Here is a 26611-nt window from a genome sequence, read left to right on the forward strand (position 1 = left end):
GTATTACTCTCAACGGATGCATTGAGAACTGTGCTGAATTTTGCATCATCACTGATGCTTAGACCTTTGTGCAGTCAGTAGGAAAGTGATCCTTTGATCATCCTGTATCAGTCAACCCAGGCCATAGCTCTGCCACAGTGAGCACTACTCAGAACATGATTGGCCAATGACTGTTGCAGAAACAGTGAGAAGAAACGCATCTGTCCTCATCAGTCGTGACAACAAATGCTTCTCAGTTGTAAACTGCAGGGGGCTAGCACTGCAGGAAAGAGAGGAAGTGTGGTTCTGTGGTCAGAGCCGAGGAAATTTGGAAGGCTTATTCTGTTTCATGATCCAGCATTCACCTCTTGTCAACCTCGATTTCATTCCCGTCGATTGAGAAGAAACACGAGAAACACAACCAATGGATGAGGCCAGTTGATAAGTTTGAGGCTAAACAGTTTCAAGTTTTTAATTGAAGTCATAACTTTTCCAAGACAAAGCTCTCTTTTCACTTTGATCTTACAATTGACTATAGCATTTAAAAATAACTCTCTTCGTTTGTTGGTTTCTACAGTCAGACAAATATCCCATTCAAGATACGGAACTCCCTAAAGGTATGTACAGTTAAAATAATGACTTGAACTTGTGATTATTTTAAGATTGTGAACAAAGCACTACTCAACGTAATTTTTCATTATTTAAAATTGTGAAGCAGGAACATATCCGTAGATTAACTCGTGACTTGTGACATGATTGTCCCAGAAATTAATTCTTTTTTTCTTTTTTAAAATCGTATCTTTTAACCTTGCAATCGAAATGAATTTTCTGATTAAAAACTGTAAATTATTCCATAACAAATTATGCGTTAAATTCCTGTGGTGTTTTTAACAGGCATAAAATGAAGACAGCCAGGACTCTGGGTGGCAAGGGTGAGAAATCTAACCCTAATTTGTTTAAAAAGCCGGAACTGGCTGGGCGCAGTGGCTCACGCCTGTAATCCCAGCACTTTAGGAGGCCAAGGCGGGTGGATCACTTGAGGCCAGGAGTTTGAGACCAGCCTGACCAACAGGGTGAAACCCTGTCTTTTCTAAAAATACAAAAAAATTAGCCAGGCGTGGTGATGGGCTCCTGTAATCCCAGCTACTCAGGAGACTGAGGCAGGAGAATCACTTGAACCCGGGAGGCAGAGGTTGCAGTGAGCCGAGACCACGCCGTTGCACTCCAGCCTGGGCAACAAGAGCGAAACACTGTCTGAAGAAAAAGAAAAAAACATGGGAGGCCGGGCGCTGTGGCTCCTGCCTGTAATCCCAACACTTTGGGAGGCCGAGGTGGGTGGATCACCTGAGGACAGGAGTTCAAGACCAGCCTGACCAACATGGAGAAATTCCATCTCTTAAAAAAAAAAAAAAAAAAAAAAAGTGGGAACTCACTGACTTTGGGGTCTTTGGGCTCTGCTGGATTCAAGCATCTACATGAGGCTGTCAGGTTGAGTCTCTCCTCATGGCTCTGTCGTCTTCCATGTTGGCTCCAGCCTTGAGCAGGTTTCCCTGAATGGGAGGGAAAGACGATTACTAGCACCTCCTGCTTTATATGGTGTTCTCAAGGTGGTGGAGGAAGAGGGAGCCTTTCCACCAGCACGCATAGCACAGTTTCAGAGATGACTGTGACTGGGGCAGTTTAGGTCACGTGGCCATCCTTAAATTGACTTTTGTGATCAGGAGGATGGAGGACGTTGGCCAGGTCTGAGCCTTGAGCTCGGGCTGGGGAGGACGGTCATGGAATGGATTTTCCCCAAACCACGTTGTCTGGGAAAGAATGTTCTGTGGCTAGACAAAGGGGTGAAGGATGCTTGTTAGGCCCCAAAACAAACTAAAAAAGCTGTCTTTGGTAACTCATACACTTAGGCATGACGGAGATCGTGGGGTGGCTAGACCCTAGCCTTTCATAATCTCTCCTGCTGGCCTGCTGGGTGGTCAGCAGGTCAGCAGGTCAGCAGGGTTCTGTTCTGTTTTTTTTTTTTTTTTTGAGACAGTAGTTTTGCTCTTGTTGCTCAGGCTGGAGTGCAATGATGTGATCTTGGCTTACTGAAATCTTCGCCTCCCAGGTTCAAGTGATTCTCCTACCTCAGCTTCCCAAGTAGCTGGGATTACAGGTGCCCACCCCTGCGCCCGTCACTACACCTGGGTAATTTTGTATTTTTAGTAGAGGCAGGGTTTCACCATGTTGGTCAGGCTGGTCTTGAGCTCCTGACCTCAGGTGATCTGCCTGCCTTGGCCTCCCAAAGTGCTCGGATTACAGGCATGAACCACCATGCCCAACCCCTGTGTTCTTTTATGGAGGCCAAGCTGCTGATTGCCACAGTGGTTCCTCTACCGTGTAGTCTGCTGACAACTCAGAGATGAGGGGTGGGACAGTGTGGGGTTGGGGACAATCAGATCCAACTAGTTTCAAAGAATGGCAGGGGCACCTGGCATCCTGGTCACCATGGAGGGGCAGGCATGCCCAGCACGTGCTAACGTGGGTCTCCCCAGCAATTCTCATGGTAGTGGACCATCGTCGGGAGATCTCCAGGGCCAACCTGTCCAGAGTTTGGCCAGAGCTCTTTTCGTCCTCTCTCCCTACTACCCCGGACCTTTCTCTCTGCTTCCCGAAATGACACCATTAGAGTGTCCTTCCTTTTCTGTCCAAAAAGGCTGTGAGTGGCCTCAGCAAGTGGTTTCAGGTCTCAGGGTCTCTGTTTCCTCATCAGCACAGCAGGGAGGACAAGGTTACCGTCTACCTCCCAGGGTGCTGGTGAGAATTCAGTGAAATAATTGAGAATGGTGCCTGGCACGTGTGAGCACCAGACACGGGTGCAGGGAAATCCGGCCAAAGAAGTGAGAAAAATCAAGATTCAGGACTGTCAAAAGCTTTCAGGCAGCGTGGCAAAGTGAAACCATCTTGAAAAGACAGAGCTGTAGTGGCCCTAGCATTGCAATGTCGTGGTGTGATCGGGCTCAAGATCTTTTTCATCACTCTTAGTGTGATTTCCTGTTTTGAAGAAAAAAGATTGTGGTTTAGCAACCTGATACTACAGTAATAGTATCATCAGGTTTCTCCTAGAATTTGGATTATACAAAACTTAATGAATTTATAAGTAACGTGAATGTGAAAACCATACCCAAGCCTTTCCTTTATCCTTATTCAAATAGGATTTTTTTTTCTTAGATCAAGGAACAGATTGGAGTGAACATTGTTATTAAGTGTATAATTTCTTATCTACAAATAAATGCTTCATTTTATATGTAAATGAACCATGCCTAGAAGTTTAAAAACTTACTCCTGCATTTGCACTCAACATGTCTGCTAGCATTTTTCTTTGGTATTACTTATGGGGCCAATACTATCATTAGATGTTGTGGTAATTTTCTCATTGAAGTCGTTTATGGCTGGGTGCCATGGCTCATCATGCCTGTAATCCCAGCAGTTTGCGTGGCCAAGGTGGGCAGATCACTTGACTCCAGGAGTTCAAGACCAGCCTGGGCCACAAGGCAAAACTCCATCTGTACCAAAAACAATATTAAAAATTAGCCTAGCGGCCGGGCATGGGGACTCACGCCTATAATCCCAGCACTTTGGGAGGCCAAGGCGGGCAGATCACAAGGTCAGGAGTTTGAGACCAGCCTGACCAACATGGAGAAACCCTGTCTCTACTAAATTTACAAAATTAGCTGGGTGTGGTGGTGCCTGTAATCCCAGCTACTCGGGAGGCTGAGGCAGGAGAATCGCTTGAACTCGGGAGGCAAAGGTTGCAGTGAGCCAAGATCACACCACTGTACTGCAGCCTGGGCAACAAGAGCAAAGCTCCATCTCAAAAAAAAAAAAAAAAAAAAAAAAAAAAAAAAAGAAAAGAAAAGAAAATTTAAAAAAAAATGTACATGGTGCTAAAATTTCTTTTATACCGTATTTCTGCCAACTTCAAAGTTTAGAGTATGGCCTTGAATTCTGCGACTAAAGATTAGAATTTGATGGATCAAAATCAGTTTTTGAGAAATTTGTACCATCTTCACCACAGTTGGGAAAACTGTGAAGTTAACACAATTTAGGAATGGAAGTTGCTTCCTATCAATTCATATGGAAAGATGTTAAATGTTAACGTGAATTTCGAGTTCCTTTTCACTGGCAACCTGAACTTGAACAAGAGAACCAAAATGGTGTAGGTTTGACTTTTAGGACGGTAAGCTGTAGCTGTTGGGATAAGTATAATCTCACTCTCTATGGTCTGAAAGGCTTAGTAAAATGGCAGACAAATGAATGAACACAGTGGAATTTGATATGTTGTTAATCAGGGCGATTTTTTTTTTTTGAGATGGAGTCTCGCTCTGTCACTTAGGTTGGGGTGTGGTGGCACGCTCTCGGCTCACAGCAACCTCTGCCTCCCGGGTTGAAGCAATTCTCCTAGCTGAGATTACAGGCATGCGCCACCACGCCCAGCTGATTTTTGTATTTTTAGTAGAGACTTGGTTTCACCATGCTGTCCAGGCTGCTCTCGAACTCCTGACCTCAGGTGATCTGCCTGCCTTGGCCTTCCAAAGTGCTGAGATTACAGGCTTGAGCCACCACGCCCTGCCAGGGGGAGAATGTTTTGATTGTCTCCTCTTCACCCCATTGGTGAGGGAGGAATTCCATCTTGGGGTGGGCTGCCTTCTGGTTCCCATGGGAGGATATGATCAGCCTGAATAATTCCACAGGTTGGCAGGAAACTAAAACCCACTACCCAAAGATAAGCAGGGGCAGTCACAGCAGTTCACACTAGTAATCCTAGCACTTTGGGAGGCCAAGGCAGGAGAATCACTTGAGGCCAGGAATTCAAAACCAGTGTGGGCAACATTGTCCCTATGTCTACTATACATAAGTATATGGATGGTATGTGGCCCACATGTATATATTCTTAATTAGCTGAGTGTCGTGGCACATTCCTGTAGTCCCAGATACTTGGGAGGCTGAGGCGGGAGGATCAAATGAGCCAAGGAGTTCCAAGTTATTGTGAGCTGCAGTCCAGCCTGGATGACAGAGTGAGACCCTCTGTCTCTTACTTAAAAAAAAAAAAAAGCAGGAATTGTGCCTAATCTCTTGATAAGGAGCATTGTTTAGCCGGGGGGTCTTATCCTTAAGAGCAGAGCTTGGAGAGGAATTTGTAGTCCAGCCCTTCAGATTTTACCAGCTGCCAAGGCAGCACGTGACACTAGCTTTAATTTTAGGTATGATGCCAGGCACGGTGGCTCACGCCTGTAATCCCAGCACTTTGGGAGGCCGAGGCCAGCAGATCACAAGGTCAGGAATTCAAGACCAGCCTAGCCAATATGGTGAAACCCCATCTCTACTAAAAATACAAAAATTAGCTGGGCATGGTAGTGGGTGCCTGTAGTCCCAGCTACTTGGGAGGCTGAGGCAGGAGAATAGCTTGAACCTGGGAGGCAGTGGTTGCAGTGAACCAAGATTGTGCCACTGCACTCCAGACTGGGTAACAAATCGAGAATCCTTCTCAAAAAAAGAAAAAAGAAAGAAAGTTTAGGTCTTATACCACAGAGTGTGTGCGTTTTAAAATCATGCTTTGTTTCTTTTTTTTTTTTTTTTCCCTAGCTGAAGAATGTGATGCAATTAGTTTGAACTGCCCACCAAATTCAGATATGCAAAACCAGGTAAGAATAATTTCGCTATATTTTACGCTTAGGTACATGATGACCCACCTAAAATTTTTTTGAGAATTATAAAGCTTTATAAATAAAAATAAAAAACAGGATTTCTAGGTATTAAACAGGGCTTGCAAATGATCTCTAAGCACCCCAGTAAGGTAGCATATCTTCAGACCTTTTTTACTTCTAATAAATATCGCCACTTTCATTCATTCTTTGAAATATTTATCTATATGTCAACAACAGAAAATCAATGCTGGTAAGTTTGAAAGGAGAGCTGCTTTCTTTCTAATGCAGTTGGTACTTTGTGGATGTGCAAATTCTTTAAGACACAACATAACTAGATAATTTAACATAACAGTTTGGTAATGCTTTATAAAACTTTAATTTTTTTAGATATCTGATGTCAACTTTAACATATTATTTCTATTGTCTTTTTCCAAAAAGGAAATATGTTATGTTACGATTGTAAAAGAATGTTCTTTTTTTATTTTTAATTATTATTTTTTTTTTTTGGAGGCAAGAGTCTCACTCTGTTGTCCAGGCTGGAGTGGAGTAGTGTGATCTCAGCTCACTGTAAGCTCTGCCTCCCGGGTTCAAGAGATTCTCGTGCCTCAGCCTCCTGAGTAGCTGAGGTTACAGGTGTGCACCACCATGCCTGGCTAATTTTTTTTTAATGGTATTTTTAGAAGAGATGGGGTTTTTACCTGTTGGCCAGGCTACCCTTGAACTCTTGGCCTCAAGTGATCTGCCCATGTAGGCCTCCCGAAGTGCTGGTAATTACAGGCATGAAGCACTGTGCCTGGACAGAATGTTCATTATTTTAAAGTTCAGATTGTGCAAAAAAGTACAAACAAAAAATTGAAAATTGCCTGTCATTCCACTGTTCCACGTTTTGATGTACATCCTTCTGGGGACTTCCTTGGTCGATTACTTCTTTTTTTTTTTGAGACTGAGTTTTTGCTCTTGTTTCCCAGGCTGGAGTGCAAAGAAGGGTACAATCTCGACTCACCACAACCTCCGCCTCCTGGGTTCAAGCAATTCTCCTGCCTCAGCCTCCTGAATAGCTGGGATTACAGGCATGCACCACCTAACTCAACTGATTTTCTATTTTTAGTAGAGACAGGGCTTCTCCATGTTGGTCAGGCTGGTCTCGAACTCACGACCTCAGGTGATTCACCCACTTTGGCCTCCCAAAGTGCCAGGATTACAGGCGTGAGCCACCGTGCCTGGCTGGTCAGTTACTTCTTGTACTGTCCAAGTCACCTCTGTTTTCTCTATCAAAGCTCATTGGCAGAGCTGCTAAAGTATATTTAGAGCATTAAATATCTCAAAGGCACGTCGAGATAGGCTGGTGCAGTTCTGCTCCTTCTATATATACCATCAAGTTAATTTTTAACAAGTTGTGCTTAGTCTTGCTTTAAAAGTATCAGTCTGTAGTAAAGTCTTTAATAGTAACATTTTTGGGTAGTCAGATCACCTCTATAGTAAAAAGAAGTTCCGCAATAGTTGAAAAATAAGCAATTTAAATTGAAACACACCACTCTCCTGAAAATGGTCAATGGTGCTACTTTTAACTTTGTTTTGGGGAATCTTCAACCATTAATTGTGACTATCAGACTTCACTTTTCACTCCTGATACTCAACACTTTCCTTGAGATTACAATCTAACAATGGGCTTCTGTCTGAATTTAAACTAGTTTAGTAAACAGAAAATATAAATTTGTCCTTCTTGTAATCCTAATTTTTAAACAAAGTTTTGCTCCTCAAATTTTTTGGTAACATGTAGACCTCTTTAAAGATAAAAGAATGCTGCATTTTTTATGTAGTTTTTGTTTTTAGAGATTTTCTAAAACCATTTAAGATGAGGTGCAGAATGTTAGCACACTGTTGAGCGTTTTTCCTAATTTCAGTGTTATAATTTTGGTGATATCGAGTAAATACTGTGCTAAAAGGTGAAACTGTATTTATCAACTAAAAAATAGGAGAAAGACCTCTTTGAGATTTGTAAAGTTCTATTTTAAAACAAACTGTCTTCTTGTCCTATAAAAAGAAGTCCTATAAGCTGGCTGCTTCCGTTAACTATTTCTTTGTGTAATCTGTAGGATTTTTTTCAACTGCTAGATACTCAGAAAGATTCTTTGAAATGAACTTGGCAGTTAGAACAAAGAAAATTCACAGAGAGAAACGTTTAAAAGAAGAAAACAACCCACACTCCATTCTATAGTTCAGACATTAAAAGCAAACTGGAGGCCGAGCACAGTGGATCACACCTGTAATCCCAGCACTTTGGGAGGCCGAGGCAGGTGGATCACGACAAGGTCAGGAGTTCAAGACCAGCCTGGCCAAGATGGTGAAATCTACTAAAACTACAATAATTAGTTGGGCACGATGGCAGGCACCTGTAATCCTGGCTTCTCGGGAGGCTGAGGCAGGACAATTGCTTGAACCCAGGTAGCAGAGATTGCAGTGAGCCGAGATCATATCACTAAACTCCAGCCTGGAAATCAATAAATTAATAAATAATTAATTGCCTGGATAATTAATTAATTAATTTAGAAACAGTCTCAAATAAATTTGAGATTTATTTATTAGAGACTCTGTCTCTAAATTAATTAATTAAGGTTTATTTATTAGAGACTCTGTCTCTAAATTAATTTAATTAATTAAATTAGAGACAGAGTCTCTAATAAATTAATTAAAATAAAACAAAAGCAAGCTGGAACTGTGTTCTTTAGAATAATTATTATCTGCCTTTTTAGTGATTTTAGTAATTTAAGAACTAAAATTTACTTCTACTAAGGCTTAATTTTAGCTTCCTAAAATGATGCAGAAGAAAAACATTATAGTGTCCTAGTGTCAAACACTAAAGTCTAAGCCAGACATGGTGGTACCTGCATGCGCTACCATGCCTGGCTGATTTTTATATTTCTGGTAGGGATGGGGTTTCTTCATGTTGGCCAGGTTGGTCTCAAACTCCTGACCTCAAGTGATCCACCCACCTCGGCCTCCCAAAGGGCTGGGATTACAGGTATGAGCCACCATGCCTGGCAGAGATTCTAATACTGCTTTTACTATGCCTTTTCTGTGTTTAGATACGTTTAGATACACAAATGCTTACCATTGTGTTACAGTTGCCTACAGTATTCAAGTCAGTAACATGCGCACAGGTTTGTAGCCGAGGGGCAACAGGCTTTCCCACAGCCTGGTGTGTGGTGGGCTACAGCATTGAAGTTTGTGTAAGTGCACACTATGATGTTCACACAAACGAAATCACCTAAGGACACATTTCTCAGAACGTATACCCATTGTTAAGTCACACATGACTGTAATGATTTCTTTGATATCTAACAAGTCTCTCAAAACTTTAAGTTCTCCATTATGCTATAGAGAATAAATGGAAACCCTCTTAATGACTGATACTAAAGTAGCCACCCAATAAACAGTGACTAGTTTTACATCTTGTTTCCTCATCAGAGAAACAGAAGTCTGTTTCCAAGTTTGCGGAGTTTGTGTCTTAAGTGGGACTCACCCCTGTGTCTGACCCTTCACACACCACCTGCACCTTCCTTTTAGAGGGCTGGATTCCTCCTTCCTCCTAGATCCCATGCACACCCTGTCACTCAGAGACCAGGGCCCTATCTCTCGTGCCTTATTTCCTAGGCTTGGTGTCATCCAGAACCAGAGCAGGGGGATGACTCGGCATTGCTAATCTTGACAGTTTAGAAGGTGAGCCTGGGGCCCAGGTGCCCAGTTTGACAACTTGGCATCTTAAAGCCGAAGGGAACCTTAGAAGTCACATTGCTCAGCCTCCTTGCTTTACAGATGAGGAACCTAGGACAGCTGATGAGTGGCAGAGTTGGCCCCAGGGCCAGGTCTGGCACCCCGCCACGTGCCCAGCGAGTCTGAGTTGGTAGCAGTTGTTACCACTGGCTGCTGGGCCACTTGCCTTGCCTAAATCTAGGAAGATTTAGATTTTTCCACAGTTCTAAATAATACCCATCTGGTGGAAGAGTGCAGATAAAAGCTACTGGAACAAAACAGGGTGACGGAAATGTTGCTCCTTTCCTTAACTGGATGGAGAGGCAGTGGGCAGAATCCCATCCAACAGCCTTATTGGCTTGGCAGAGCAACCAGCCCAGCAGACTCTCTGCAGACCCAAGTAATTACATACAGTGTAATAACAGGGAATGGACCTGACCAGCCCTTGCTGGAGATGATATCTGGTGTGAGTCAGCCCGGCAGGCCTCTACCTGCTTCTCTTGATATGCAGGAATCCTTTCAAGCTCCAACAAGATCTGTTTAATAGACTGGAGAGTCCTTAAGTTCCTTCCTCTAAAGGAAACTCAGATTGTTCTGGTTTGCTTGGTAATTCCTTACTTCATCCCTGATGGGAATTTTATAGAATGAGGAACCAGGACTATTAAATGGAACTAATAGGCTGCCTAGAGCACATACTTGGTATTTTTAACACTGATGAGAGGGACTCACTTCAGCCTTGCAGTGATTGCCTTCTGGTCCAGTTCTCAAAACAGGCGGTGAAAGGGTTCCTGTTACAGAGCTGTCTGGACATTTAAAGACGGGGGAGGAAACCTCAAGGGGTCAGTTGCACTGGAATAGACATTGCCTGTTCTTTTCTTTAGAGTCTCGCTCTGTCACCCGGGCTGGAGTGTGGTGGCGTGATCTCTGCTCACTGCCACCTCCGCCTCCGTGGTTCAAGCGAGAAGTCACTTGTTATCTGTTGATCTCTCTTGATCTCACACTCCTCCTCTCCCTGTTTCCTCTGTTCTTCATTTACCTACCTTCCCAGCAGTCTGTAGAGCTGGCCGCTCACTAACCTTCAGCAAGGTGATTGAGGGTCCTGTGTTAGAATAACTCACTGACTGCTAGAAAGTTAAAAATACCTGAGTAACACCAGGAGAACTTGGCTGGGGTCTTTAAAAGCCATAGAACTTCTCTTTCTGTCTTTAGATAACTGTAGACAATTTTGCCCAAAACAGATAATGATCGGATTCTATCTCCCATTGGGATTTGCCTTCCTCGGGGTGTGCCATCTCACTTTCTCTAGACTGAACTTCTTCATCCCAGACCGTGACCTTGCCATGACCTTCCTCCCGCGTGTGCCTGTGCCACCACGGGAATGGCCGAGCCTGGGATCATGTCACTGCAGGGAACAAACCCTCCACCTGCGACTCTGGAGTTCCCTGTCTGACCCTGCCTTCCTCTTTTCCTTCTCCCCCTCCCCCTCACTCCCTCTGCACACACGTTTCACTGTCCCACTCCCACTCATCCCTGTACAGCCGGTGGAGAGATGCTGTTGTAAGACCTTGACCTTGAACCCCAGCCCCACAGCCCTCCTCTGACCTCACGGACCCAGCCCGATGCCCTGGTCAAGTACTTTTGCAATGCTTTCAGTGATTTTTTATGGAACCTACCTTGCCAAGCCCTAGGCTTAGGTGAACCAGGACCACCTGCATTCTATGTGTTTGATTGCTGGGGGTGGGGGGGAAACATGAAATGTAAACTGTTGTCCTCCTTTTTCCCACTGCCACTTCATGCCACCCAACCTTAGCCATCATTTCCAGGCCTTGAGTACTTTTTTTTCTGTAGTGAAGCCTCCCCAAAACGATACTTTTTTAAAAAAGAAAACCCATGGTACTCTAATTTGATGTGGTCTGTTCATGCCTATGGGCTTTGACTTATTTCTACTTTTAGACCCAGACAAAATAAAATACTTGTGGTAAAACACATTCAAGCTTACCGGGCACGGGGGCTCACACCTGTAGTCCCAGCACTTTGGGAGGCTGAGGCAGCCAGATCACTTGAGTCCAGGAGTTTGAGACCAGCCTGGGCAACATGGTGAAACACCATCTCTACAAAAATACAAAAAATAGCTGGACATTGTGGTTCATGCCTGAAGTCGAAGCTGCTTGGGAGACTGAGGTGGCAGGGTGGCTTGAGCTCTGGAGGTGGAGGTCATAGTGACCTGAGATCGTGCCACTGAACTCCAGCCTGGGCAACTTGGCCAGACTCTTTCGCTCTCAAAAACAAAAGCAAACAAAAATTCAGGCCAACAGGCAAAAATGCCTGCTTTTTAGCACTTGGTAGTTATTTCCCCAAGAAGATTGGGAGAGACGTTTATTAATAATTAAACTGGACATTTCTTTACCACCTCTAATTGTTTGGCTCAATGGCTTCTCTTCTCATTACCATGCAGTACTCTACTGACTACAATGCCTTTGAACTTGACAGGCAGGTTAGAATTCCACTTAGACGTTCGGATGGTATGGGTGTCAGGGTGCAGCTCTCACACACAGTTGAGAGTGTAAATTGATACAACTTTATAGAAAATTATTTGGCAGTACCTATTCACACTTCTGTCCAGCAGTCTCACTTTTAAGGACTTGATCCTACAGAACTTATAACACGGTGCAAGATACCAAGATACCCACTGTGGCATTCAAAATAGAGGAGAGCTGCAGATAAGGCCCATTCCTGTTGGCAGGAACTGGTTGAATAAATTATGGCTCATCCATGCTGTGGGATATTATTAAACCATTAAAAGAAGAGAGAGCCTGGCCTTAAATATATATATCTGATGTATTGTTAAACAGATAAAGCAAGTTGTAGATTGGTATGATTTGGGGCTAAAAAAAATTTCTATATAGGCGTGAACGTGGTTATGACTAAGGAGTCAGGAGGGACGTGCCTAGATTGTAAGCAGTAACGTCTAGGGAGTGAGACGGGATTGAGAGATGTGATAATACATTGAGAGAAAAAGATTTTCCCATCTCTTTTTTATTTTTTAAGAAAACAGCATGGTTTTGAGTAATTATTACTTTTGTGTGTTTTTGCTATTTTTTCAAAGCAAAGAAAAAATAATATAATAAATCATTCCAAACTTTAGATGGTGTTTAGACCCAGTGAACTTTTCATATATTGACAGATGAAGCCGAATGGTCTTTGTGTGTGGAAGGCTAGCAGGTGCACCGAGGAAAATTATACACTGACCCGGGGAGTCTGTGGACGCGTTTCTTCAGCATTCAGCCTTCCCTTTGCCTGTGTTCTAGCATTACCTCTGTCCTACAGCCTGGGATCTGTGAATGAAATAGATAGGTGCAAAAACTCCCTGCCTCTCTGTAATATCCATAGCCCCGCGGTCTACTTGTATTTGCATGTACAAACCTTAATCTCCCGTAAAAACTCTGTGATATTTCTGAACAATAATCAACCCTACATCCTACACAAAGGGAAAACCCCTTTATCTTTCATCTTTGAAACCATAGCAAAGGTATGAAATTACACCTGAGCATGCCCGGCCTCAAAGTCCCGGAACGGTTATATCTTTGACCCATACTTCAACTCCAGAAGTAGCAGATCTTCCTTGTAATTGGAAAGAAAACTCACTGCAGAGAAGAAAGACCTACAGGTTTGCTCTCAGCCGAGCAGAACACTGTAGCGTTTATTTTATATTTTCAGTCTTCCTCAGTTAGCTCTTTTTTTTTTTTTTTGAGATGGAGTTTAACTCCTGTCGTTCAGGCTGGAATGCAATGGTTTGATCTCGGCTCACTGCAATCTCCACCTCCTGGGTTCAAGGAATTCTCCTGCCTCGGCCTCCCAAGTAGCTGGGACTACAGGCACCTGCCACCACGCCTGGCTAATTTTGTATTTTTATAGGTTTCACCATGTTTTTCAGGCTGGTCTCGAACTCCTGACCTTAGGTGATCCTCTCGCCTCAAACTCCCAAAGTGCTGGGATTACAGGCGTGAGCCACTGTGCCCAGCCTTAGCTCTTTTATCCTTAATGAAATGCCCCTCGTTCCCTGAGGTCTCACTTGAATTCCTTCCCCCTCTGTGCTGCCTTCCTCTTCTGTCTGTGCTTTGTAACACACGTTTCCTTGTGCTGTCAATATTTATGCATATGTCTTTGCTTCACTACTGGATTATAATCTTGAAGCAACAGATTTTTGTCTCTATATTCCAGAGCCTAGAATTGTTTCTTACCCTGGGTAGTAAGTACTCAATAAATGTATTCTGAATCACTTTGGGAGGCTAAGGCAGGAGGATCACCTAAGGTCAGGAGTTTGAGACCAACCTGACCAAATTGGTGAAACCTACTAAAAATATAAAATTAGCCAGGCATGGTGGCAGGCACCTGTAATCCCAGCTACTTGGGAGGCTGAGGCAGGAGAATCTAATACATTTCTTCTTTTTTTTTCCTTGAGACAGGGTCTCGCTCTGTCACTCAGGCTGAAGTGTAGTGACATGATCTTGGCTCACTATAGCCTCAACCTCCTGGCTCAAGCAATCCCCCCACCTCAGCCTCCCAAGTAGCTAGGACTACAGGCGCTCACCACAGCACCTCATTTTTGTTTACATTTTGTAGAGATGGGGGGGGGAATCTCACTACATTGCCCAGGCTGGTCTTGAACAATCAATCTGTACTCAAACAATCTACCTACCTTGGCCTCCCAAACTATTGAGACTGCAGGAATGAGCCACCATCCCCTAGCCAAATATATTTCTAAAAGCCAGTTTCTGGAGTATACTATCAAATAATCAAATAAATAGATACATGTCCACATTTTTATATGGATTTATACTATAGGAATAAGCAAAAATAGGCACAAAGTTATTATCATAATAGTAATTATTTTGCAGAAAAAGAACTGGGTATGAACAGGATTTTTAGAAAAACCCAACAGGAGATTCACAGTCTGGTACTAATGTTTAGACATGGATCATCAGTAAATGTGTTCCAAAGAGTTACACAGATACCAGCTTTGTCTTGGGAATTTCTACCCCTGAAAATTGCTTGAGTTTCGCTGACTGTGACATCAGAAAGTTTTGTTTTTTGCTTTTTTTTTTTTTGAGACATAGTCTTGCTCTGTTGCCCAAGCTGGAGTGCAGTGGCATGATCTCAGCTCACTACAACCTCCACCGCCCGGTTCAAGCAATTCTCCTGCCTCAGCCTCCGGAGTAGCTGGGATTACAGGCGCCTACCACCATGCCCGGCTAATTTTTGTATTTTTAGTAGAGACAAGGTTTCACCATGTTGGCCAAGCTAGTCTTAAACTCGTGACCTCAGGTGATCCACCCGCCTTGGCCTCCCAAAGTGCTGGGATCGCAGGTGCATTTCTTCCATCTCTCCTGTTTCATAAATGTTATACACACGACACTTCTCTGATATCCTTGGAAGTGTTTGTATTGTGTCATTCTGGCACATGGCTCTGTTTCATTGTGGTAAAATATGCATGACATAAAAGTTACCATTTTAACCTTTTTTAGCTCTGTCACCCAGCTGGAGTGCAGTGACGCGATTTCGGCTCACTGCAGCCTCTTCCTCCCGGGTTCAAATGATTCTCCTGCCTCAGTCTCCTGAATACAGGTGGGATTACAGGTGCCCACCACCATGCCTGGCTGATTTTGTATTTTTAGTAGAGACAGGGTTTCACCATGTTGGCCAGGCTGCTGTCAAACTTCCAACCTCAGGTGATCCGCCTGCCTCAGCCTCCCAAGTGCTGGGATTATAGGTGTGAGCCACCGCACCTGGCCTATTTTAACCATTTTTTAGGTGCCCAGCTCCGTGGCATTAAGTATATTCACAGTGTTGTGCAGCCATCACCACCACCTGGCTCCAGAATGTTTTTGTCTTTCCAAACGGAAATTCTGTACCCACTGAACAATAACCGCCCCCATTCCCCAGTTCTGCCTCCAATCCCCTGACATGGAGGCTGGGCCAACGGATTTCCGGCCTCCCTCCAGACTGCTCCAGATTCGCCCCCGTTCTTCTCCCTCTTTGTCCCGTCAGCAAAGAAATGGCGTCTTTTCATCTTCAAGGTCCATCCCTTGCTCCTTGAATGGTCTCCAGGCCCAGTGGAACTGGCATTCTATGGGGTGCATGGACAGAGTCCCTAGAGAACGCCCAGGGCACAGAACTCAGACTGGGCGTTTGGAGAAGGTGTCCGAGAGGAAGTGACATCTAAGCCGAGGCTTACAGATAAGAGAAATCAAGCAGATGAAAGGGCTGGGGACGGTGGCATTTCAGGCTGACACAACCAAACACGTGTTCTTTGTTATCTCCGTGTCTTGCTGCTTACCCGGTATCAACCGGCCACCGCTCCCCTAGAACTGCTTCCAAAGTCACTTCTGGCCTCCTCCTCACCAGATCTTGTCTTCACTTGGTGCTCAGAGCCCATCACCTTTCTGCAAGTGTTTTTTGTTTTGTTTTGTTTTGTTTGAGATGGAGTCTCACTCTGTCACCTGGGCTGGAGTGCAGTGGTTCAGTGACAGTTCACGGCAAACTTGAATTCCTGGGCTCAAGATCCTCCTGCCATACCTTCCCAAAGTGCTGAGATTACAGCACAAGCCACCATGCCTGGCCCTTGCTGCAACATTTTTTTTTTTTTTTTTTTTTTTGAGACAGTCTTGCTCTGTTGCCCAGGCTGGAGTGCAGTGGTGCAATCTTGGCTCACTGCAACCTCCACGTCCTGGGTTCAAGTGAATCTCCTACCTCAGCCTCCTAAATAGCTGGGATCACAGGCACTCACTACCGCACCTGGCTAATTTTTTGTATTTTTAGTAGAGACGTGGTTTCACCGTGTTGATCAGGCTGGACTCAAACCCCTGACCTTATGATCCGCCCACCTCAGCCTTCCAAAGTGCTAGGATTACAGGCATGAGCCACCATGCCTGGCCATTTGCTACAACTTTCGATTCTGCTGCCCTGCTTTTTTTCCCCTTCCTGACCTCCTTTCCCTGCCATCCTTTCATTCCTTCCTCTGCCACCGAAGTGTCCTTCTCAGGTCCTTCTCAAGGTTGTGACCTCGCTGCTGTCTCTTCCCTTCCAGTCACTTCTTTCATAATCACCTTGACATCCTCACTTTTATCTCCTGCCCTGACCTCTCCTGGGGACCGGGACCATCAGCTCCCATGGGCATCTCAAGCTTGTGTGTGAGCCTGGCTCTGCTGTCTTCTCCATCGTCTCTTCACAGCTTGCTCTGCATTTGACCTCCCTTCACGTCTCCCCCAGTGATCACATCTCTACAGTGGCTCTCGCTTCATCCCCTCCTCTCCTGGAGGAGTGGTGTGGAATCTCACTAATCCTTGCTGACGTCATTCTCCCTGCTTCTCCGTCGTCTCTGTACTGTCTCATTCCCCCACGCGTCCTACACTGTAGCCAGGCGGGTATTTCCTGCGTGGGTCTCAGACATCTCTGAGGATGCGCTGCTTCAGACGAGAGCTACTCGGTGACTCCCTGTTCCCTGAAATGACGTCCCGCTCCTTGGACAGGCTTCAGCCTCTTCACCTGTCTCAGCTCCTTTTTGTTTTGCTTGTTTTTCTTAGCTTCCAGCCAGATTTCTGAGTCCTCTCCCTCTTGCCCCTCTCGTTGCCTTTGCTTAAGACTAAATGCCCCTTCCTCCCGGGTCCCCACTGCTCGGATTTCAGCAGGGTCCATCTCAAACAGGCCTGTCTCCAAGAAACTGCCTCTGATTTTTTTTCAGCAGAAGACACCTTTCCTCTCTGACTTCATCTGTAACCCCCTCTTGGAATTCACTATCTTGTGCCTTGGATTTTAGTCCTTTAAGTGGTTGTTATTTCCCCAGCATATCTTGAGGTCAAGGCTTAAGGTACTTTTATCTTTGTCTATACATTGCAGTATGGGGGCTTTTACGTATTAGCTGCTCAATAAATAGATGTTGAATAAAGGCATGCGTATGATTTCAGTAAGACTATAAAAGCTACAAAAATTGGTGTTTTCCTTTTTCACTCTTAGAAAACAAACCTATAAAGTAGCACAAGTCAGAGCCAAGAGCAAAGATCTTGCATATTAATCTAAATTCTGTCTTTATCAGCTTTCACAAGTAACTCGTATTCTCTGTCTGCATCACGGGGCTGATTATGGCCAGACATTGACTTTGGTAAAATTCTCTCCAGTTTATGAGAAATCAAGTCAAATATGCCAAGTAACGTAGTTTCTACTCAGAGTCACGTTCGTGTTTTAGCAGGAACCTCAAAGAACACAAAATCTGTCAAGTTCAAACATTCGTATTTCTCGACAGTACCTGAAGTTCCCGTTTCTGTTTCCTCAGCCCAAGTTTCCAATTCAGTGAGCAGAACGACTGTGTTGATAAAAAGAGGCCACATACCTGCCCGACCTGCAGGAGTACTGCCGATGCGGAAAGGCAGGTCTCCGCATGACCTGCGGAGTAATGACGAGGGTCCCTAACATCGAGGGCTTCCGGGTTCAGCCTTGAGCAAAACGAAACGTTGCATAGAGAGAGATTTATATCCATTCCGAGACTCACTGTAATTCTCTCTTTCTGTCTCTTCATGTGTTTCTCTCTTTCTCTCTCACGTTCTCTGACACACACACACACACACACACACACACACACACTAAGTGTAAGACTGTCTATACGTTGCGGTTTCCCACACTCTTAACTGAGTAAGGGGAAGGTGAGAAGAGAGTACAACTTCAACTAAATGAAAAGAAATTGTATGAACAATGGCAAGCAGGTTGGTTTTCAGTTCCAGTTAAGATAAGAAACATTTAGATTACTGAGGAGAAAAGTCAGGCTGGTAAGACACGGGAATGTGCCTGTGTGCAAATTAAAAAAAATCTGGGCTTGAAGGTGAAGGTATGTATACTGCTAAGACATGGGGATGGATGAGCTTGGGATGAGGAGAAAGGCTTCTCTGAGTAGATTTAGAGATTCTTTAAAATGCTTAAAACACATTGACACCACGGAGTTAGCACATCTTTTCAGGTGAAACTCTCAGACCCAAGAAAATAGAGATACCTTAGAGCTGAGCTAATTCCACAGCCACCTCAATACACAAATGGGGAATCTGAGACCAGCATTGGCACCATGCCTGACTCATTTCTTCAGTAATGTGGATGGAGGGCGTGACATTAGCTGATGAGAAAGATTTTGGTTGTAGAAAGATGGGGTTAACGTAAATGAAGGTATACTGGGCCTGGTCTCCACTGCTGACTTCATGGGATCACGCACACACACGCCCCCACTCCAAGATCAGAGTAAACCCCCCACATCCCTGTAGCATGGCCCTGATTGTAAAAATAGAGCCCCAAGCAGAAGGGCAGAAACATGATGCCTCTCACGAGATTTGGACACCACTTTTTCACAGTTTGTTTTAGCTGCTTTGCAATATGTACTGAAATAAATAGAAAAGGGAAAGAATTGTAGTAACCTGGGCTGACAGACAGCAAGCCCAGCAAAAAGCAGATAAGAAATAAAATGAGGAAGATAACCCATAATGTAAAATAAAAATAGTGCATTGTTGCAAGCACTGATACCCTTTTTTTTTTCTTTGAGAATTTGCTCTTTCTTCCAGGCTGAAGTACAGTGGCTCAATCATAGCTCACTGCAGCCTCCAACTCCTGGGCTCAAGCGATCCTCCCATCTCAGCCACCCAAGTAGTTGGGGCTGCAGGCACCAGCTACGGTGCCCAGCTGATGATTTTTGAAAATAGGGACACTAGCGTATTCAGCAAATTTGAGTGTCTACTGTGCATCAAGCACTGTTCTGGGCCCTGGGAGAGCACAGGGAGCAAAAAAGCAAGAGCCCCTGTGCTCAGGTGCTCGGATTCTAGAGGAGGTGCTGGGCTCACCTCCCACGGATACCGTTCTGAAGATCCGGTGCCTCCACCCACCCCAGCCCCTGGGTTTTAATGAAAATTCAACTAAGTTGGAAAATGGATAATATCTCCATTCACATAGGATATGATTTTAATGACGGTTGCTTTTTGGTTTTTAGGGAGAAGAAAATGGCTTTCCAGATAGCACTGCAGATCCCCTTCCAGGTAAATGATTGATTCTAAAGATATCTGGGCTGATAGCTAGTGTGGCTAGATTAAAGATAATCTGAGGCCGGTGTGGTGGCTCACACCTATAATTCCAGCACTTTGGGAGGCCAAGGTGGGTTGATTATCTGAGGTCAGGAGTTCAAGACCAGCTTGGCCAGCGTGGTGAAATTCTGTCTCTACTAAAAATACAGAAATTAGTCAGGCATGCTGGTGTGTGTCTATAATCCCAGCTACTAATGAGGCTGAGGCAAGAGAATCGCTTGAACCTGGAAGGCAAAGGTTGCAGTGAGCCAAGATTGTGCCACTGCCCTCTCCAGCCTGGGTAACAGAGTGAGACTCCATCTCAAAAAAATAAAATAAAATAAAAAACATAATTTGAGACTATGCTTATCATTAACTTTTGAAATCTATTCTGCAGAATAGAGCAACTTTCTACCCATGGTGAACTGCAGGGAAAGTTGTATCTTACAAAACTTCACAAAAGCCTTCAAAGAGTGTTTTCTTGGTGCTAACTTTACTTCGCATGTACAGCAGGGTTCTGAATGGGGCAGGTTTAGGATCAGGCCAGTCAGGACTGAGCAGATTATCCTTCCCTCTGAGTTCCTTTTATTTATTTATTTTTTTTTCTGAGATAGAGTCTCACTCTGTCACCCAGGCCAGAGTGCAGTGGCGTGATCTCAGCTCACTGCAACCTCCGCCTCCCAGGTTCAAGCAATTCTCCTGCCTCAGCCTCCTGAGTAGCTAGAATTACAGGCATGCACCACTCACTCCCGGCTAATTTTTGCATTTTTAGTAGAGACAGAGTTTCATCATGTTGTCCAGGCTGGTCTTGAACTCCTGACCTCATGATCTACCCACCTTGGCCTCCCAAAGTGCTGGGATTACCGGGGTGAGCCTCCACACCTGGCCTTCTTCCCTCTGAGTTCTAAGAGCTGTAGCATTGGTGGAGAATGTGCTGTTTGTTGCTTGGTGGAAGGGACCAGTAGCCAGCTGGGTCATCTCTCTCCATGTGCCTTCGGCACTTAGGTAGTCAAAGCAGCCCTCCTGACATTAGGTCAGGCGTCAGTCCTGCCCTTTTCTGCTTTTAGTGTGTTTCAGCAAGGAAACATTAAAGTTTATTTTCCCCCTCCCCCTTTTTTAATCATAACACAGACATTTTTGCAATGTTTAAATTTCTCATTAATTAATTAGAGAGGATAGGGAGTGAGGGAGCAAGCATTGAAATAATCTGGCAATGGCCAGATATGGTGGCTTGCACCTGTAATCCCAGCACTTTGGGAGGCCAAGGTGGGCAGATCATGAGGTCAGGAGTTCGAGACCAGGCTGGCCAACATGGCGAAACTCCGTCTCTACTAAAATTACAAAAATTAGCCCAGCATGGTGACAGGCACCTGTCATCCAAGCTACTTGGGAGGCTGAGGATGGAAAATCACTTGAACCTGGAGGCAGAGGTTGCAGTGAGCCAAGATTGCACCATTTCACTCCAGCCTGGGCGACAGAGCAAGACTCCGTCTCAAAAAAAAGCTAGCAAAATAATAATAGTAATAAAACCCATACCTCACCAACATTTTCTACATCTTTTAAACCATACATTGACTGACTGGAGTCACCAGAGTTTCGTTTGTTTCTTTCTTAAGCAGGATGGGGGACCCCTAGAGCCCTTGGGGGCAGCTGTCATCAGCCCAGGTGACCAAACTGCAAAACCAGAACAGGCAGTGCATACTCCACATTTTTCTCCTTAGAAACATGATATCTGAAAATACACCAATGCCAACATGTGGGCACTGGTTATCTCTGGAGGGTGCCGTTCCAGCTGATTTTTTTTTTATTCCATAGATTTTTTTTTTTTTTTTTTTTTTTGAGATGCAGTTTCGCACTCTTATCGCCCACACTGGAGTGCAATAGCACACCACTACGCCAGCTAAATGTATTTTTAGTAGAGAAGGGGTTTCACTATGTTGGCCAGACTGGTCTAGAACTCCTGACCCCAGGTGATCCAACTGCCTTGGCCTCCCAAAGTGCTGGGATTACAGGTGTCTCACTTCACTGTTGCCCAAGCTAGTCTCGAACTTCTGAGCTCAAGCCATCCTCCCACCTCATCCTCCCAACATGCTGGGATTACAGGCATGAGCCACCACACCTGGTGAGTTTTCGTTTTCTTTCCACTATCCTATATTTCTAAAATTTCTAACATGAGGTGGTATCAGAACTGCCCCTCCGCATTTAATCTGTGTATACAAATGTATATATAACAAATGTGTGTGTTTAATCTAGATATACAAACACACATATAACAAATGATCACATATTGGTAAGTATACCTTGCTGCATGGTGAAGTAACCAAGGAAATTTCTAAAAGGTTAACTGTGGCCGGTCTGGGTAGTGGGAGCATTAATTTTTTCCATATGCTCATCTGAATTTTCAGATTTGCTATGACAAGCACATGTTTATTTTCTAATTTTAAAAATAGGTATTTAAACTCTTTAAAGATTAACACCCACACATTCATGTGTCAGGTTAGCTAAAATAGAAATGAATACAGAAATTTGTTTAGAAATATTTATAAACCCTTCAAGGATTCTTCTGAATGAAGGTCATTGTTAATTAGTAGATTAATTTTAATCAGGCTTCTTGTCATCTTCAAATATTTTTTACTTGTGTCAAAATGAACCACCAGAGTTTTGTTTCTTTTTTAGACAGAGTTTTTGCTCTTGTTGCCCAGGCTGGAGTGCAATGGCACGATCTCATCTCACTGCAACCTCTGCCTCCTGGGTTCAATCGAGTCTCCTGCCTCAGCCTCCCAAGTAGCTGAGATTACAGGCATGCGCCACCACACCCAGCTAATTTTGTATTTTTAGTAGAGATGGGGTTTCACCATGTTGGTCAGGCTGGTCTCGAACTCCCGACCTCAGGTGATCCACCCGCCTTGTCCTCTCAAAGTGCTGGGATTACAGGCGTGAGCCACTGCACCCAGCCTAAGTTTTAAAAAGAATCAACTTTCTCAACAAAGCAGGTAATATGATGATGTGTTGGGAGCCCACCCCTGAGTGCTGAGTTGATACCTTTAGCACCTCACGTGGTACTTGGCACACAAGAACACTCAGGTATTTTGTTTTGTTTTCCGTAAACAAATAGATGAGAGACATGACTTAATGGCTTTGCTCTTAAATGAACAACTGGCAAAAGCAGAGCTACATAGTCCGTCCTCGAATGTGTGTAGCAACTTAAGGAAAATTTGTTTTATTCACAAACACTAATTTGGCACAGAGTGAGTACCAGGCACTCTTCTAAACACTTGACACATGGGAGGTGCTCATGACAGCCCTGTGCATAGGTCTTATTCTTTTCTTCACCTTGTAGATGTGGTGGCTGAAGCCGGATCCTAAACCTGCCCCATTCAGAACGCTGCCAGCCCCTCACATGAAAAGGAAGGTTAAGGTTAGCACAGAAAAATACTCTGAAGGCTTTTGTGAAGTTTTGTAAGATGCAGCTTTCCCTGCAGTTCACCGTGGGTAGAGAGTTGTTCTATTCTGCAGTACAGATTTTAAAAGTGAATGATAAACATAGTCTCAAATTATCTTTTTATTTTACTTTATTGAGATGGAGGAAAATCCACCCTCGCACCCCCAAAAGCCCATCTCTGGCTGCTGGCATACCTTTCCCAAAAGCCTGCCACTTTCCATGGATGAAGCCCTGGGGCCTTAACTCACAGCCTACTTTGCATTTCATTCTCCTCACTGGAAAGCCTTTTCTGTCTGTGATCCAGTCTACAGCTGGTGAAAATCAGCCACGTGGGGAGGTGGAGGCACTGCCTTGGCAGGAGTCTGCAGAGGAGTGGGGGATGACAGCTGGCAGTTTGGAATCGAGGAAAGAGAAAGAACACGATTTGCATTCGACTCTCACCAGGAAAGCAAAGCCGTCCTGGTGGAACCCTCTGAACAGATGCTAGCACCGCTGGGGGCAGAACACAGGGAAAGAAAAGACATTCCTACTCTTACCCTGGGTTAAAACAACAACCACCAATTATGTGTGGCTTATCCTCTTAAAGGAGCCATGAAAACACATTTTCAAAAGGAAAACATGTTGGGCGTTTAAGGAATAAGACTCGTGCGTGTGTGTATGTGTGTATTTAATAGCAATTAGAATTCTGATCTCATTTCTCCATTGTACCCAATAAATCGAAGCATGCTTTTTTTTTTTTTTTTTTTTTTTTTTTTTGAGACAGAATCTCACTCTCTCATTCAGGCTGGAGTGCAGTGGCGTGATCTAGGCTCACTGCAACCTCCGCCTCCTGGGTTCAAACGATTCTCCTGCCTCAGCCTCCCGAGTGGCTGGGATTGCAGGCACGCACCACCACGCCCAGCTGAGCATAACTATTTTTTAGTTGTTTCTTTTTGGAGACATGGTTTCCCTCTGTCGTCCAAGTGGGAGAACAGTGGTGCAATCATGGCTTCCTGCAGCCTTGAACTCTGGCTCACGTGATCGTCTTGCCTCAGTCTCCTGAGTAGCTGGGACCACAGGCGTGTGCCACCACACCTGGCTAATTTTTAAAATTTTCTGTAGAGACAGGTCTCCCCAAAGGCATCACTCCTATGTTGATAAACTGAACAAATAATTGAAGAAACACCCTGGTTCTGGTACTCCCTTCTAGTGGCAGTGATACGACACTTTTGCACCTGATGCCGGATTTTCAAGGATGACTTTCTGGTGACCTTGAATAATTCAGCACTTGCCTAATCTAACTTTCCCATAGAAATGAATGTAAAATAGGATTTCATATTTTTCAAATTAGGTCCATGAAGTAACATGGTTAATATGTCTGTGTCACATCATTTCAAAACCACATGATTCAAATTCACATAAAATTCTATGCTGAGTTTTAACCTGGGTCCTTTTTTTTTTTTTTTTTTTTTTGAGACGGAGTTTCGCTGTTGTTGCCAAGGCTAGAGCGCAGTGGTGAGATCTCGCCTCAAGGCAACCTCTGCCTTCTGGGTTCAAACAGTTCTCCCGCCTCAGCCTCCCGAGTAGCTGGGATTACAGGCACTCGCCACCACACTGGCTAATTTTTGTATTTTTAGTAGAGATGAGTTTTGCCATGTTGGCCAGGCTGGTCTCGAACTCCTGACCTCAGGTGATCCACCCACCTCAGCCTCCCGAAGTGCTGGGACTACAGGTGCGCACCACCACGCCCAGCTAATTTTTGTATTTTTAATAGAGATGGGGTTTCCCCATGTTGGCCGGGTTGGTCTCAAACTCCTGACCTCAAGTGATCCACCCGCCTCGGCTTCCCAAAGTGCTGGGATTACGGGCCTCAGCCACTGCACCCAGCCCAATCTGGACCCTTTTGTTTGTGAGAGTTTGCTTGTTTTTTTCACCTGCCTTCTCTACTCCAATTTTGTTTGATGACAAATTGAGGCCCAACATGATTTACTTGCCTGGATCCACCCAACGTGTCAGTTAGATTCCCTGGTGCTGCTGCCGCCGACTTAATGTCTCCTTAAAAGGATGCTTTAGAGAAAGCAAAATTATGTTGTTTTTCCCCTTTGACTAAGAGATCAAACGCCCACCAAAAGCCCTTGGGTCAGCTTCTTAGTAGATAAAAATAATTTTTCGTCACTTTCCAAAAGCTGCTAACATGAAACTCTTCTGATGAATAATGTGAGGTGTGTGTGTGTGCGTGCACACGCCTGCGCGCCCCAAATTCCAGTGATATATCAAAGCCAGAAACTGGTATTTTAAATATGTTTATTTCCAACCACATTGGAAACCATACACAGAAAAAAAAGAAGGCATGATTGTACCCCCTTTGACCATGACTGCAGAAGGATGTGACTCGACTTCAACACTTGTTGGCATTTTGTAGGCTCCAAATCTGATCATGTAGAACCACCTGGGATAGAGTTATTTTATTTCAGAACCACATACGTCGCTATCTCTGAAGCTGCCAATATAAAATGATTATTCTCTAATCGTTTTGAACTAACTCAAGACCTGGTTATCCTGGGGAGCACCCTTACAAATGATCTGAGAGCTAACAGACCTCTTGGAGGGAAACACTTCTGTGGCAATTGCTCTCCAAAGCCAGAGTGTGCAAGATAAAAGGGCACCTCCCCTGCAGGGAGGCACATTAAGTCAATCTGTGATCTGCTGCCAACATCCTGACTGGAGCGGTTTCTACGCTTAGCTAATCATGACGTGTGTGAATTCTAAATCTTGTTCCAATTCACAATTAACTGTTAATTGACCCATATTTTATAACCCTCCAGCCATGAACTTACGACTTGGATACAGGCACTACCAGACATTCACTGTTGTTGTTGTTTTTACAAGTGTTTTTAATGACATCGATGAGCGTGCTTGATTCCTAAACTCTTCTTTACAGTATAATTTAAAAATATGTGAGTGAGAAATGACGGAGAGCAGGGAGATGGGGAGAAACGCCCCATGGAAAACCCACTCATCTGCTTGCGGGTGTGGGAAACACTGTGTATCCGAGAACTCTTAATCACACAACAGATATGGCATCTCTCAAGGAGAAGTGGGTGTAATTCCAAAATCTAATTCTGGCAGGCTCTCCTGACTAAATACTTAGTCTGGAGATGTCTTCAAGGCAGGCGGAGGTTTTCAGTCCTGGCTGCACATTAGAAGTCCCAGGGGAGTTTTTAAAAACTCCCATGTCCTCCCTGCATCCCAGACTAATTAATCAGGATCTCTGAGGGTAGGATCAGATATCACGGTTTTGTAAATTTCCTTGGGGGTTTGGTGGGGTGGAGGTGGGGAGGCCCATCCTGTGGCCAAGCTTGGGGACCACTGCTTTTTTTTTTCTGAAACTGAGTTTCGCTCTTGCTGCCCAAGCTGGAGTGCAATGGCGCGATCTCAGCTCACTGCAACCTCCGCCTCCCAGGTTCAAGCAGTTCTCCTGCCTCAGCCTCCCGAGTAGCTGGGATTATGGGTTTGTGCTCCCATGACACCACATCCGGCTAATTTTTTTGTATTTTTAGTAGAGACAGGGTTTCACTATGTTGGCCAGCCTGGTCTCAAACTCGTGACCTCAGGTGATCCACCCACCTCAGCCTCCCAAAGTGCTTACAGGTGTGAGCCATCATACCTGGCCAGATCACTAC

General features: G+C 44.5%; 1 protein-coding gene across 3 annotated transcripts in view; it reads left to right on the top strand.

The window, feature by feature from the left end:
• The window catches only part of EDARADD (EDAR associated via death domain), a 58297-nt gene that overhangs the window by 27268 nt on the left and 4418 nt on the right, over window positions 1–26611 (top strand). For all 3 annotated transcript variants that reach the window (XM_010345886.3, XM_074385351.1, XM_003935354.4), the window contains 3 exons: window positions 557–596; window positions 5605–5663; window positions 19438–19483. In XM_010345886.3, the coding sequence (XP_010344188.1) occupies window positions 557–596; window positions 5605–5663; window positions 19438–19483 (145 nt within the window). The remainder of the gene's footprint in view (window positions 1–556; window positions 597–5604; window positions 5664–19437; window positions 19484–26611) is intronic.

This window comes from Saimiri boliviensis, chromosome 14 (genome assembly GCF_048565385.1).
Source record: "Saimiri boliviensis isolate mSaiBol1 chromosome 14, mSaiBol1.pri, whole genome shotgun sequence".
NCBI classification, from domain to species: Eukaryota; Metazoa; Chordata; class Mammalia; order Primates; family Cebidae; genus Saimiri; species Saimiri boliviensis.